This window comes from Toxotes jaculatrix, chromosome 4, assembly GCF_017976425.1.
Source record: "Toxotes jaculatrix isolate fToxJac2 chromosome 4, fToxJac2.pri, whole genome shotgun sequence".
Lineage (NCBI taxonomy): Eukaryota > Metazoa > Chordata > Actinopteri > Toxotidae > Toxotes > Toxotes jaculatrix.
In genome coordinates, this window is record NC_054397.1 from 20678034 (window position 1) to 20693512 (window position 15479).

General features: G+C 41.2%; 2 protein-coding genes across 2 annotated transcripts; both read right to left on the bottom strand.

The window, feature by feature from the left end:
• Nucleotides 1–1541: 1541 nt before the first annotated feature.
• Nucleotides 1542–9256, bottom strand: pcyt2 (phosphate cytidylyltransferase 2, ethanolamine). Its single transcript, XM_041035883.1, has 12 exons — nt 8943–9256; nt 6041–6129; nt 5481–5642; nt 5179–5330; nt 5052–5093; nt 4782–4920; nt 4593–4675; nt 4196–4273; nt 3630–3695; nt 2945–3010; nt 2517–2605; nt 1542–2413 (listed from the first exon to the last, which is right to left on the bottom strand). The coding sequence occupies exons 1-12, from the start codon at nt 9065–9067 to the stop codon at nt 2296–2298; spliced, it is 1209 nt and encodes a 402-aa protein (XP_040891817.1). The 5' UTR covers nt 9068–9256; the 3' UTR covers nt 1542–2295.
• A 1778-nt stretch (nt 9257–11034) lies between these two features.
• On the bottom strand, nt 11035–15443 carry sirt7 (sirtuin 7). The gene is made up of 10 exons (XM_041035882.1): nt 15284–15443; nt 15021–15158; nt 14228–14332; nt 14081–14151; nt 13902–13974; nt 13701–13799; nt 12685–12921; nt 11996–12076; nt 11777–11883; nt 11035–11642 (listed from the first exon to the last, which is right to left on the bottom strand). The coding sequence occupies exons 1-10, from the start codon at nt 15386–15388 to the stop codon at nt 11435–11437; spliced, it is 1224 nt and encodes a 407-aa protein (XP_040891816.1). The 5' UTR covers nt 15389–15443; the 3' UTR covers nt 11035–11434.
• Nucleotides 15444–15479: the final 36 nt, after the last annotated feature.

The window sequence follows — 15479 nt, forward strand, 5'->3', positions numbered from 1 at the left end:
ATGGGGCAGTTCCATATATCTACCTGTGCACGCGGAGAAAACTAAAAGGTATCACCTGGATGTTGGAGTCTCAGAGCTGGAGAGTAACTGAGTACACTTACTCAATCACTGTACTTATGCTTTAGCTACAGCTGTTGATTTGGTTTGACGTGGTTTGATTATACAAAACAATAAAATCACTTCCTGTATATAATACGACACGATGCACTGATACAGAGTAAAGCAACTGCATATTAAAACAGGTGGTTCGGTTAGTAATATGTAGGGATTTATGTGAGATCAACAAAGTACATGTACTCATAATAAGCAGTGGTGGAAAGTATCTAAGTACGTCTACTCAAGTACTCAAGAACATGTACAAAATATCCCTTTAACTTTATACTTCTACTTCACCACATTTCAGATGGGAAAAAGTCCACACACTTTAAATAAATACATAAAATGAAAAAAGAAAAGAAAATAGTGTTATTTGATGGATTTTTAGAGGCATGAAGAGGCAAAGGTTTTTCGTTGTTTTTAATTCAAATGAACAATTATATAGAATACTATAAAAACTTTTTTTCAGTTATATCCCCTGGGGGCTGGTCTGACATCTGAATGTTGTTGGCCCAAAGAAAAATTAGAAAAAAAAACACATTTTTACCATATTTCAATACAGCATTTAGCAAATGTGTCTCCTCTGAGCATCTGAGAGGCCCCTGTGTAAAATAAATATTTAATTTCAGTTCTTCATCCACTGAAAATCAGAGCTATGAAAGAAAATACATAACAACAGCTTAGACCAAACGTACTGGCGGATTAAAGACTCTTTGTGTTCGTAATGAGGCGACGGTTCGATGTTTTTGTTCAAATGTGGTATCAGTGTGAATGGGACAGGAGCGGTCAGGTTTAGCAGTTTCTCTGTGGCCGTGGCCTCATTTCACTGACTCAGTGAACCGTGACTTTGTGCTGATACAACAAAGTTCTCTGTCTGAACACATCACAGCTGTAAAACACACAACACATGACACTTTGCCTTATTACTGATTTATTTAATAAAGGGAAATTTACACATTGCAACATGGTGATTGAAAAGCTGCGAAAATTTCCACTGTATAACATTTAAAAACGTACTTATTTCTCAGGCTGTCACCATCCCACCGTCCAACCCACAGACATACTTTAAAAACACACTGTGTCGCACCATTACGGATTCATGGCCATGTAATATGACCCACATAGTGACAGGAAAAAGCCACAGACAGTAACCTTGAACAGCTTGACAGTGAATCTGGGTCCCAAACCCTTAAGTTCTTGGATTGTCTTGTGAAAAAGGAGAAGAGGACATTCTAGTTTTCGCCAACACATTTCTTGAGCGTAGACTGAAGAAGAAAGAAGGACTCAACAACTTCACCCACAGGGGTCGAGACTCCGCAGTAGTTCAGACTTTCTGATACAACTCACAGCCCTCACATTAGTTACAGATTTAGGAATGAGGCACTACTGTTATTTCTGTTATTTACAGCGCAAACACTCACTCACTAACTTCACTCAACTCTCACTCTCTCACATACACACATGCTCGGTGCAAATTCAGGTAGTTAAAATCCACAGTTAAAATTAGAAGACTACTTCACAGATCATTTAACACAGAAATGTTTTTTTTTTAAGATGAACAAAACCACAGAAATTAAAATAAATCTACACTTACTAAGTGTATTAAAAATATTCAACCTTACTGATGAGACCTTTAAGACTGATCATTAAAAACTAATTTGGTTTAAAATCTAAAAACATAACTGACAGTGCCGTTAACATTTTGTCAATAAGTTATGGATAATTAAAAATTTTACATACTACCTTTAACACCCATACAGGGACATGTAGTGTGTGAATTCATGGATACAAATAATACATGAAAGAAGATAAAAACAACAAAGTTCTCTGTGGATGAGAGGTGTAAAGGGTTAAAAAAAAACAAAAAAAAACGATGTGTCCTAGATGTTTGGATTCTTTGTGTTCTTGTTGAGGCAGATCTAATCTAATCCCATTTAGGCTGGAGCAGTTCATATACAAGAGAACTGAGAGAAGCTAACCCAGCAGTGGTGACTCCATGTCACCAAATGTTAAAAGCAGGATTCCAGTGGACTACTAGAGTCCAACTGACCCCCTGGGGAGGGCATTTCACCCAAAGCCAGGCTTAGTTTAGGACAACATGGCCCATCTGTCTGGGTAAGCGGAGTCCACCCTTTTAAAGCTGTGTGTACTGGGAGGGAATCAGACACAGAACCAGTTAGGCCCAGGTCTGAGGTCTCACTAGTGAGAAGTCTGGGCAGCAGCTTCACTCTGCTCCTGCTGCTCTCTCTTCTTCATCGCCTCGATCACCGCCATCTCCTTGGCCTCCTTCTTCTGGTTCCTGGCTTCAAACTGCAGCCTGCGAACAGGAAAGGAAAAAGCAAGCGCTGAATAAAAACAGAGAATTAAAACATAAATATAATGTAAGATGACAAGGAAATGAAGAATGGGGAGTCCCTGACCTGTTTTCAATGATCCTCTGGACGATGTCATCAGTGGTGAGATTGTTTCCACTATCGATGGTCCTGAATATCCCCCTCTTCTTAGGCTCCTGGAGGCAGAACACACAACTGGTTATTTCAAGTCAAGAAAGGCCACATTTTCCCTGTAATCCCCTGTGAATGAGGAGGTCCACCCTTAGACCAATTAGAGCCATGTAAAAAATGAAGAAATATTGTGAGTTACACAGTGCTCTGCTGAGGCCAATCAGGATGGCTGTGTGAAACCAGAATGGAGCAATAACACACATGATTAGGATTGATACTGGGAGTATCAGTGACCAGTCCAGGAGCTGTCCCAGACTGAAAACCCACCATTTTTAGGCCTAAACTTGAGTAATGTGTGCTGCTGCACACTGTGCTGAGCAGAGACAACAGGACCCAGTACTCACGGCATACGGATCTGCACCATCCTTGTCTGGAAACACCTCTGTCTTGCCATGACACACCAGGTCCACCTGCACAGTTACACAAACACGCCTGGTAAAACCAACCATGTAAGTACATGTCTGTATATCTGCATCTATATTCACTGTAGAGTGGATGCCTGTCACTGAGGAGCAAGTGATGGGACACGTCACACAGTGCAGCACTTTTTTTTAAATTGATTTATCTGAGACCTTTCAAAATGCTGTGATACTGGTTTGGTAGCAACTACTAACTGGGTTTAAGTTGATGGCCTCTGATATTTCAACTGTCCACAAGGGGGCGCCACATACACGGTCTTGGAGTGAATCCTTCAAATGCAGCTTGTGATCTGTTGTTCTGCTCTACACTGTCAGAGACATTTGGTAATATCTAATCTGATTTTTAACTAAATCCACTCAAATCTTTAAGAGCAAATCCCAGTTATTTCTAAATCTAAAGTGACGCACTTCTCAAAAACCAAAGACTGACAAATGTTTACACCATATAGTAACAAGCTATAGTAAGTTTTGATCCCACCCAAAGGAAATGTTCTCCTTTAAATACAATTCTACACGCTGGAGCTGGAGGAGGGTAGAACAGTGGTTTATTCGAATATATAAAAAAAAAAACCCACACAAACAGACATAAATCCATACAAAGGCAGCTCACCTTAAAGTGATCCAGCAGGTCTTTTCCCACTGCATACGGTGCACCAATCACCACCTCTGAGACATACTACAAACAAACAGGACGACAGCGAGAAAAGACAGGTCCATAAAGTTCATTTTGCCAATGATTAAACTTGTCATGCTAGTGCCTCATCAGTTAGTGCATTTTAAATGCCCACGTTTAACCAAAGAGCATCTTTAAAATACTGGAGAGCTCAAAGGTTAAAGTGTTTTTACTGCTCACTGGTTACATTCGAGCAAATTCTGTTCCTCGTCACTGAGCACTGATGGTAGAGTAAAGTAATTTTGTGGTTTTGGGATTGTGTAATGTGTGTGGTTTGTGTAACAGTCTCCTAAGTTTTAACTTCAACACAAACACACAGTGCAGATGGGGGCACAGAGACTCATTGTTCTAGACTGATAGCTGACCAGCAGGAATGGCAGGCACAGAGCCAAGTTCAGCCTGCAGCGCTGTGAGTGCGCGGGGCAGAAATACATCCTGCTGTGAACATTTTTTTTTTCAGTCTGTGTGTGTGTGTGTGTGTGTGTGTGTGTGTGAGAACTCACCCGACAGGCTAAGACACTCAGCGTTCTCTCGTGGATGTTCATGATTGGATAGTTCTTCCCCTTGTACCGATTCACTTCCTGAAGACAGTGAAGAGCTCAGTGATTAATTTGACATTTTTTCCTTTTCGAATTTATCGAAACTTGAATTTAAAGAACAGAACACAGTATTTTTAATTGTGGTACGGGTGGTAAATTCCTAGAGCTCCGAAACTGCTGAGATTTAATAGGACCTTCTTCCCTGTCTTAACCATGGAGTCTGAGCTGTTCTTGTGTTAACTTGTTCCAAATGTTTCTCTTGAAGACTGCTGACACAGCAGGGAGGGGTGACTTTGTCAGAGTGTGTTTGTTGAGATGTGGGTGTGAGTGCATGTGTCTAATTATTAATAATTAGGCGTACCTGATCAAAGTGTAGACCTACGATGACATAGGGCCTCTCTGCCTGCTTATAGACCATCTCTAGGAAGTCAACATGGCCGATGTCTGTGAGGAATTTGTGGTCAAGGCAACAGCTACAACACACACAGCAGAAATGTTGTTCCCCAGAGTTCATAACTCAGCTCTGGTTAGTTTTATATGTTAAGGATACGGAAGAGGTCAAATGCTCCAGCCACATAGATAATGGTGTCTCCAGGCTGCGGCTCCTTTCCTGAGGCGAACTGGATGATCTTCTGGGACGTCTGGAGGAACTGAGACACTCCTGTCCATGGACTGTGGCCTTTAGGACCCTTAAAGACAATAACATACACAATACTGAATCCAACTGACCTATTCCTATCATTGTGTATAAATGTGTAATAAATATCGCAATTTATTTAGATGACAGGGTTATAGTGCCATAAAAAGCCATAGCATTTACCTTTCCAAAGTTGTCTGTATGCTGCTGGTAATCTGGGTTATCCTGAAGAAATGATTGGAGAGGAATAGATTAGATCAAAACAATTATTTTCCATACACTACTCGTACCTGGAGACACACAAACTCACCATGTTGCTGTGATGGGCTTTGGTCATGAGAAGCATACGTCCCACCAGGTCGGTGGTGGAGACACCCTGTGTGCGTTTACATTCCCGGTAACGGCCAGCACGCTTCACCTCTTCATATGTGTCCTTACCGTCTACCGTCAGTGTGATGTCATCTGGTAAACAATGACATCGGCCAACAAGAAAATCTCATCATCACATCTGGAAGCCTGATCCCATCTCTGAGGAGGACTCTTGGACAGTAACGGCATTCAGTGTGTTAAGACATAAAACAGGATTCAAAGGGCCGATTCCAACTGACTCACCACCATGCACACAGAAGTCACAGTTGAACTGGTCCAGAGTCTCCAGGGTGGTGACGTACGGCGCTCCTTCTACTATCTCATCCACCCACTTGATTGCCCGCACCATCTTGTAGCGTTCTTCCTGAGTGAAGACTGGAGGACCTTTGTGCTTGGAAATCTCCGCTTTGAGAAGGGGTTGGAGAATTAATTATTACTGGTACATCACCAACACTTCCTTTATTTTATATCACTTTTTACACTGTTATCCCACAAATTTGCAGGTCATCTGGCCTGGTGAGTAAGAATTATTTTATTTTACAGATAAATATCCTTAGGACCACAGAAATATAAACATCTGTAGCTTTCATTCATGTTCCACACCATTTTTAGGTACGTGAACATCTACATTCGACTGCTGTTCAGCCTCTTACCAGTAATCACTCATGCTATTCGAGTAGCAACAATGGAAAAATCTTTCATGATTTTAATCCATGTTAGCTAAGTTTTTAATAACAGTTAATCAAAAACAAAGCTTCACAGGAATATCTGTATCAGAATGTGAGTGCGTGTGGCAGTTTTACCATCTGTATGCACTCCAACTATGAGGTAATCTCCCATGGCTTTGGCCTGCCGTAGCTGGTTGGAGTGACCATAGTGCACCATGTCGTAACTGTGGAGACAGAAAAAGAGATGACAACATCATCAGCATGGAAAACTACAGATACTGCATGCGCTCCATCAAAACAGCACACAGGTCAAAACAAACAGACATACACACATAACAATGAGGGATGTGGTTTTCACACTTAAGACTCCTGCAGCTGTAGGTTTTTCAAACAAATCCCCGCAACTCATCGCAGCATCGTTGTCTTTTAAATGTCTTTCACACACCTTTTCAGGAAAGTTCTGACTGGCCAGTTCTGCTTGCTATATTGTTTAATGTTATCTGATCATTTTTACCGTGACCTTGAACAGTAGAGCACAATGTGTGGCCTTTGCTGCAAAAACATGCTCTATAAAGAAAAAAATTTATATTCCAAAACACAGACTGATAGCTCTTTTACTGTGGTGAGTGACAATGATAAAGGTTAGTGGGAGAAAGGTAATGCTCCAACATTATGTGTACCGTGTGTCAGTGTTTATTTGCTTTCTGCCATTCAGTAACTTCTACAGTCAATGTTTTCTGCAGGCTTGGCTTTATAAAAAGGAAGTAAATGTGAGCTCTCGTAGCTTACTGTAACTTTTTCAAGCTCTTAACTCATTAAAAAAAAAGAAGAAAAAAGAAAAGATAGAAAAGAACCTGGCCCTCATTTCTAGGGTTACTGTTTTTTATATGGTTTGATGAAAATGTGCTTTTGTTCAGCACCCTGCAGTTTCACATTCCTACAGTTGCAAAACACTCATACCTCAGGACCATCGAGTCCAACTACAAACTCTGAGCACATTCACAAGAGCTGCTAGTGGATAAGAGCCCAGGCTATACAAAAAAACTGTTTTAAATAATTTATTAGCAAGAGCTGGGTCATGTTACACATTTATTTTATGCTAATTTAAGGGATCTCATATGGCTAAATATTTCATAACTTACATGTACTGTATATGAAACCTCATTCTGACTGCTTAGATGGGAACTTTTACTCATTTTTAGATATTTAAGAGAGTTTTTGAACAGGTAAAATACAGAGACTACCAAGTCCAGTTTCAATCTAGTCAGTTTTTATTAGCAGGTCCACTCTGACCTTTAGGCCTCTAAAACACCATTCTGATAATACTTCTACATCTGCAGGTTATTTCCAACAGATCTGATTGCTTTAATAAAACACCCCATCTATCCCTGTACGTCCAGTGGCCAGACTTCTTCTCTGTAATGACATTAGCACAAGCTGCTGAATTTCCTTACAAGTAATCCTCCTACTTCTGTCACCTCGCCTGGTCAGGATCAGGTAGAAAATATGCACCTAGTTGTAAATCTGACTTCTCGAGACTGATGTATGTGCAGGCTGGTGCTTACCCAGTGATAATTTTGCACTACTGAGCTACAACTTTGACAGTTTTAGTACTCCAAGAGAGAAAATGTAAATACTGTAAGGTGGTGTTGAATTTTAAACAGCATATTTGTAAAATTAGTCAACAGAGCAATCAAACAATCCTTAGACACTGTTTGGAGACAGCATCAGCAGTCTTGTTAATGAAAGCAGTAACTGATCTGATGCACTACAGTGTAGTTCCTCCTGGCTCAGTAAACATCTTTAAGTATTTTTTCTAAATACAGTTTTTGCAGATGCCCTAGATACGTGTCCCAGACCACAACAACTCCCCTGAACACAAAAACTGGCAAAGACTGCTGTGCATTGTTTTGGGTTTTTGATGCTTACACTTTACAGCTGCAAAAAGATTAGACTTACATTTAATTTCTTCCTTATCTTCAGTATTCTCCTCTTTCTCTCCCTTGTGTTGCATATTTCATAATTTTTTAAATATATTGTGTCTCTGTGTCCGCCCTTTTTCTCCCCAAAAAGGGGAACCACTGCTCACTACACCAACATCCTGCTTTTACATCACACTGAACAACATGTTCACTATGTTAGTTATTTATAACCACCATGTGAGACTGACTGCCATGTCAAACTAGCTGTCTGTAACCCAGCCACTTCGTTGTGCAGCAAGTGAGCCCACGAAAGAATTTCTGTATTGGACATTATGAGTCTGTTGTCTCTTCAGTTGCAGCTAAATTATGTGAAGATCATGGTCTCTCCTTCATGATAAAACAGCAGAGTTTAAAATAACAACAAAGAGATATGCCCTTCTGACCCATGGTTTGGCAAGAGTCGGTCACAGCCAACTCTCAAATGTCTATGAGAGTAAATACACGTCCTTGCGTAATCTCCAGATAATTTTGAAGTACTTTACCCTAGTCATCAGACATAACAGTATAAACACTGCCAGACTTAGTGGAATTAATGGAAGGATTTCAAATGAGAGGGCACAGTAAGGGATAAGGTGCACATACAGCAGATGTGGTTTGGACAGCTCAAATATTTTGGGCGCCTTTGCAACCAGCATCTGTAACGCCTGAGTAGGAAACAGTGTTTCACAGGTTTATGCCTGCAGGTTTGCCCCATCCTATAGATAATCGTGGTTTCTGTTTTGTCTTGACAAGCCCTGAATTATTAGGGTTGGGCTGATAGCACAGGCAGAAAATGAGAAGAGTTTGTGTATGCCAAATTAACTAGAACTGTGCTATTTTGTGACAAAACAACGTTAGCTGTAACCAACTAGTAAAACTGGACATGGATGATGAAATGGTTAAACTCCTGTTGCTAAGTTACAAAACTGCTAATGTAAGTAGCTAGCTAGCATTAGCACGCTAACTCACCAATGGTTCCTGTAATGCTAATGTACATGTGACTGCGTAACATAAGACAACAAGCTGTGGGGAAGACTTTGGAGGTCAATCAGTCATTGACCGGCACCGAGACTCACCAGCCGTCACACCACAACCGGACGACGCGCTTTCTTTTCTCCGGACTGCACACTGAGTCACCCGGCTTACTGATACCGGCTTCATCCCGCCGATCGTCGGTGTCGTGGTGGCCGTTTTTGATCATTTCGACGGATTCAGGCAAACAGCTCAGTGGTAGTACGAATAAAAACGAGAGGTAGAGTAATAAGTTTAAAAGTATTTAACTTGTTCAGTTGCGGGTTATTAGCGGAGATAATTAAAAAATACGTCTTCTTCTCGGTCTCAGACTGACTGACACACGGCCGGCCAACGCCTCCAGCACTACGTCACATCGAACGAATCCTCTGATGCGGACTTGCTGGTTGCGTAATCACTCATGTCACGTGATCAGCTGTAGCCTATAAACACACTGATAGCGGCACTGGAATGTTATCGAGTGCTTTCATTCAGGCACTGTGTACTGGTACTCCACTACATGTGAGCCTTTTACTACACTAGGAGGATGTGAATACTTCCACCACCAGAGATGAATACAACTTGGAAGTTATCTAACATTATTTGTCAAGAATCACGAGCGGGACTGAATTGCAGCAAAAAACGTAGAATGACAGAAGTTGGTGTACTTCAATATTATGAAATTAAGTGTTTTTCAGTTTCAGTTATCTACTCACAAGTCATCTGTTGCTTGTTAAAAATGAAAATTTGTTTTTAGTTGAATAATTTAAACTTTTTGATACAAATAAAAACCTGTACAACTTGCACAACTCTAAAAGTATCACCTTGCTAATAAAGATCCTAGGTTAAGTTGTGCTACTGTCAAGTATATAAATCAAGTGTACTATAATAATACTACTAATATGAATCCCCTAGCTGGCAAGTATCAGTAAAATGAAAATGCAGTTTATCATGAACAGACAACTTAAAATGAGGAACACTTTATTGTCTCACAAATATAACAACTTTTTTTTTTGAAAAATGAGTATTCACATCCAGTTTTAGCACTGGTTTGACTTTTAGGAATGCTGAACACTAGCTTATCATGGCTAGTCTGGCCTTTCACAATTGACACTATATGGTACAGGATGTGATTATTAATACTACTGGATCTTCCTGAGACAAATTAATAGAGACACCTATTTGGTGGTTTCCTATCACAAAGGTAAACAGTAACTTAACCTGTCACAAACTAACAGCAAATGTAAGCCAAAATTCTAAACTCAGCTTTCCTTCTTACAGAGCTGTAAACAAAGTAGATACAAATGTAAACATAAACAACTTCAGTAAACCAAGGTACAGTAGTAGCTGTACTGCGTAGCCTGCAAACCTGAGGATGGGTGACAGCAGAGTGAAGGTTGAGTGTGAGCTCAGGAAATAATTTAAGTAAATGAAAATACCTTTAAAACAAACAAACAAAAAAAAAGAAAACCGCAAATAAGCACTGCTGAAAAAGGTACATTCAACAATGAAAGTTAAACATATCTGAAAAAGGACTACAAAAATATCTTTTAGTCTAAACAATAAATGTATTAAATGTTTGACCTCCTCAATCTTTTTAAATCTCCTCTCAAAAATTGGCCTTTGGTATTCTGCCATTGTTCTGCTGGCATTTGCTACTTATAAACACCAAGTCACTCATGTTCCACTGATAGATAACAAGTCCCATGAGAATACATACAGTAACTTATACTTTAGACACCAGTATATGGCCAATTGCATCTAGCTAATTCTATGGCATGCTGCACATTAGATCAGTTACTGTAATGTGCCAATTACCATCTTGGTAAAAAATACACATTAAACAGTGTTTAAAGTGATATTCCACCAAAAACCATTCAGCACCAGTGAGTGTCAAACGTGGCTGTAAAAACATTAACGCTCTATTTGAGATATACTGAACATACAGAGAAACTAATAATGCTGCAGGAGTGGTTTCAAAACTCATCACTACTGCTATCCATCGTGACTATCTGGGTTAAAGCTGATGGCAGAAGTTGTGCGTTGTCAAGGAAACTTTTTTCCTGCCACTTTTTAAGCCACTAACTTGTGAGATGCTAAAGAGAGCTTTCTGTTTAGCTTTTAGAAAAAATTCGGGATAATAATTTTATGGTTTTGTTGTTCAGTCTTTCTTACACACTATGCTGGCTATGCTAGCCATGCTGGGCTAAAATATAGCTCAGACTAACCCAGCTAACTTAGCTGCCATAAAGATAGTAGCATTAGAAACACAAGTAGCATAATGCTGACACTTTAAACTTTAGGTTGTAAAAAATAAGTTCATGGTGCAAAGTGCCATTTTCAAATGGCAAATATCCACACGCACCCAGTGCATGTGACTAAATGATATCAATGCAGCCAAAAACACGTAACAGCACAAACAACGACAGCACCCTGAAAATTCGAGTCCGACTTGTTGTCATCGCAGGACTGAAATTTGAATCCCTCAGTGGGATTGATCTGTGGGGGCTGCAAAATACTCGGCCATAACATATTGCAGTCTATCAATATCCCTCGGTTATGCAGCTTTTTTCTTCTTCTTCCTTCCTTTACCATAGCCTCGTCCGAACCAGCCGCCCTGCACAGCTGTGGCTTCTTCTGCTTGTCCCCGAGGGTTGGCTGAGCAGTCCTGCTGCCCATCAGAGGGAGCTATGAGCTCACGGGTATGGCTGTCCACCTCCTCTGGCCGCAGAGGTGTGGCTAGACTGAAGATGGGGTCCTCTTCCCTGATGAGACAGAATGATACTGGTACTGAGCTGGGAAGAAAAAGGTTTGTCTAATCTTTCTATAGTCTGTGTGTGTGTGTGTGTAATAGAGTATAGTGGGGATAATGGGTATAATTACTTCACGTGGTCCTTACCTGTCATACACAGGAATCTGAAAGTTCAGCTCTTCAATGAGGAGGCTCATGACATCATCACACTTTCCGTTAATTTTCAGCGTAGCCAGATCATCTTTCGGTGTCCACTAGAACAAACGCAGAACCACAGTGTCAGTCACCGAGCAGCCGGGACTTCATTTGCATCTCGTGCAAATTCATCTGCATGTTATTCATCTATAATGTCAAAATCAAATGTACCTGGAGGTTGACAATGTAGAGTTTGGGCCTTTTGCTTGCTGGTCTGTTCATGCACCACAGACAAGCGTATTTCTTCAGCACCTAGAAGAACAAGACACAGAGCACACAACAATAAAGAAGATGCTACAAGGAAATAAGCCCTCAAATGAACAATAAAATAAAATGCAGTAATCTACATGTCATTGACTACGTTTACATGATATTCATTATTCTCATTTTAACTTAAGAAATAAGCAACTATAATGAAATAAATATTTTATTTCTTGCCAATGTCACACTAGGAGACAATACATCGAAGTACAAGGTGTCACAAATATAGTTATGTAACTTTTTAAAAATAATACTGGTATTTCTTTCTTAAAGGTTTCATAGTTTAGGCTGCTCCACTGCCTGAATCAAAATAAAAGCTGAAAGCAGTATTTTTTCTAAATGTGATTGGATGCCGGCAAAAGGGATTTACAACAACAGGTCAGACAGACATGTTTTTGGGTCGAGTAATGGAGAAGTCATTGTGAACTCAGTAATCAGGCCAGTGTCCAACAAAGTATCCAAATAGACATTTGAGTGAATCCGTTTTGTCAGTGGCCTGTGTAAACAGCAAAATTGAAATCCATATTTAGGATAAAGCCTGTTCAGTCTTCAACAGATTTTACTGGACCAACAGTCTTGCGGCTGTTTATAACTCCTACCTTCAGACTGGAGCCCAAGCAAAGGATAACATCTGCCATCTTGGCAGCCTCTGCAGCTCCCTTCCAGTTGAGAGGTTGCTCCAGGGTCCCACGTTCCCCAAAGTGCACTATGGTGTCCCTGAGTTCGCCGCTACAGTGGTTGCACCTGCGTCCCGTCCCGTGCCGGTGCAGCGATGTCCGCTCTGTCACATCAAATAAACGCACATACTCCCTGACCGGGGAACAGGATGTGCACACCTAAGGACAGGATGCAAAGCCAACATGTAAGGATACGCAGCCTCAGAAATGTCTCTGTAATTTTCTTGCATTGTGTATCTGTATGTAAGGATATCCTAATGAGGTTTTCTTTATCTTTTTCACAGATAAAACAGTTGCACAGTGTTGCCTTCCTCTCTCCCTGCCTGCAACATTTTCTGTTCCAGTTATCCTGTCTATGGCTCCACCAGTTTACAATAGGCTCTGAGTTGGCTTTCCTCACCCTCAGCTGGTCTCCTCCCCTTCCTTGTAACACTTTAAGCCATTTGTGAAAACTACATAAAACTGAGAAAAGCAGTCTCGATTTGGGTAAGTTCAGCACATAAGAGACATGGTGCACCTGACAAATGTTGGTAAAACAGACCCAAACCCAAAGCGGCTCAGCTTGCACAGCTCGCTGATACACGCTGTCGTGTCACCGACTGAAAATGGTGGCTGCTGTTCATTTGTTTCTTCTGCACTCTGTGGTTCACTCAAGGGTTACAATTGGATCAGACTTACAGATCCAATACTGATACATCACACACATGCTTGGATCTGGATTTTTTTTTCTTTTACCCTTAACAGTTTTGAATCCTCACGAGATGCTGGTTTTGGAGACATGAGTGCAAACTGCGTCCAAAAAATATCTTGGCTCACTAGCAAGTGGAAATCTTTTGCTTCTGAGTGATTAGGCAGGAGGAAGCTGAGGACAACAGCCGTGTGTGTGTGTGTGTGTGTGTGTGAGAGGAAAAAAAAAAGTCTGAAGATGTGTGTTTCACCTCAATAAACATGTTTCCATGGAGCTCAGACAGGGCATTTCTGGGAAGACCGCTACGCAGATGAAGTCCATCACAGTTTTGAGACACAACATGCTTTACCTTCAGAGAAACACACGGATTGTACATGTGCTGTAAATACCGTTATCCATAAATATCAACAGAGCACTTACAGGTATAGTTATCTATTTAGGTCTCACATACCATATTTTCTTTATGTAGCATCCTGAGGCACATATGTGTGAGGGTCGGCTCTGCTTTGCTCAGGTCAGATGAACTGTTTACAAAGAGAGACAAGAAAAGAAACACAGAATGGGAGACCAGTTCACTTTAGAAAATCTATGCAGCTCATACTACATCATGGCAATGACTGTACATCTCACCTGACTGTCCGTCCCTTCTGTAGCTGTGTCCACACCCCATTAGGCCCCCTGTAGTCTGGGATAGAAGCTGCCTGAAAAGAAAGGAACCATCAGCTCCATGACAGTATAAAAAGGAAAAAGAAACTGGAGATGCAGAGTTTGGCGTACCGTACTGATCCCGGCTCCAGTGTAAACCACCAGGTGATTTGCTTGTTTGACTGCCACAGCCAGCTGTCTGACTTTACTTCTCAGCTCATCAGCATCATCGAACACCTGCAGACATTACAGGAAATTAAGTTTATGGCCACACACATCTGTTCAATGAAGTTGCAACCACAGCAGGTTTTGATAATCATGATTTGTGCCATTTTCTCCTTCCTTAATTTTCCTTTTCTTTGCTCACAGCAAATACAAACACATATGGAAAAACACAGGGCGTGACTTAACTGATTCTAGTGGTGCCTCATCCATTGTTTTTCCAGTGCAACCTACCCATTATGATTTGTGGATTACTGGACATTTGGGCCTGATGGTGATCATGTGCCTATACAATAAAACTGACTTTTTAACTATTGTGCTTTAACAATGCAGCATTCCTTTAATTTTGAGTTGAATCTTGCACATGAAATTTTCTAAACACAATCAAACTTGCCAGAGGATCTACTACATTTTGGACACTCAATGAAGAGCTCACAGGCTGAAACGCCAGCATTACACATAACATACACTATCTCCCTGTGGACAAATTAGAACAGAATTTGCAGAACAGATTTAGGCACTGGTAATACTGAAACAACAGTATCACAGAAATAAATAGAGAACCCACTGAAATGACTTGGGTTGCTCTTGCCGTTCAAACTAAAACAGGTTTGGTTCTTTCACCACCTGATTGTCTCCCACTGCAGGTGAAAGCCCACCTAAGGCTAAGGCTAAGTCACAGCACCGGGCCCGACTGTCTCACCTCCTCCTGCTTCCTCTTGAGCACGTTTCTGCGGACCTGTCTCCTGCAGAGCTCCTCCACGGTGTCTCTGTGCAGCAGTAACACAGCGGCCTCCTCCTCCGACCGCTCAGCCTCCGGTTTCTTCAGGACTCGTCCAACCTTCAGTTAACAAAAGAGGGAAACCCTGGTCAGTCTCAGAAACAGTGCACACACGGCAGTGGGTTGCTGGTTTAGCCTGCTAGCTCGGCACTAGCAGCTCTAAATGTGCAGTTTCCTCGTCTCACCAGTCTGAAGATCTTCCTCTCGCTTTCCCGTTGCAGTATTTTGGCCTTTTCTAGCGCCTTTCTCTCAGCCCGTAAAGAAACACCGGAGTCTGCCTCCTCTGCCATCCTGTTTTCACATCAGCTGAGAAGTAGCTTTCTATTCAAAACAAAGCTCATTGCACCAACGAGCCAACGACAGCCGGGCCGGATTGTTTCC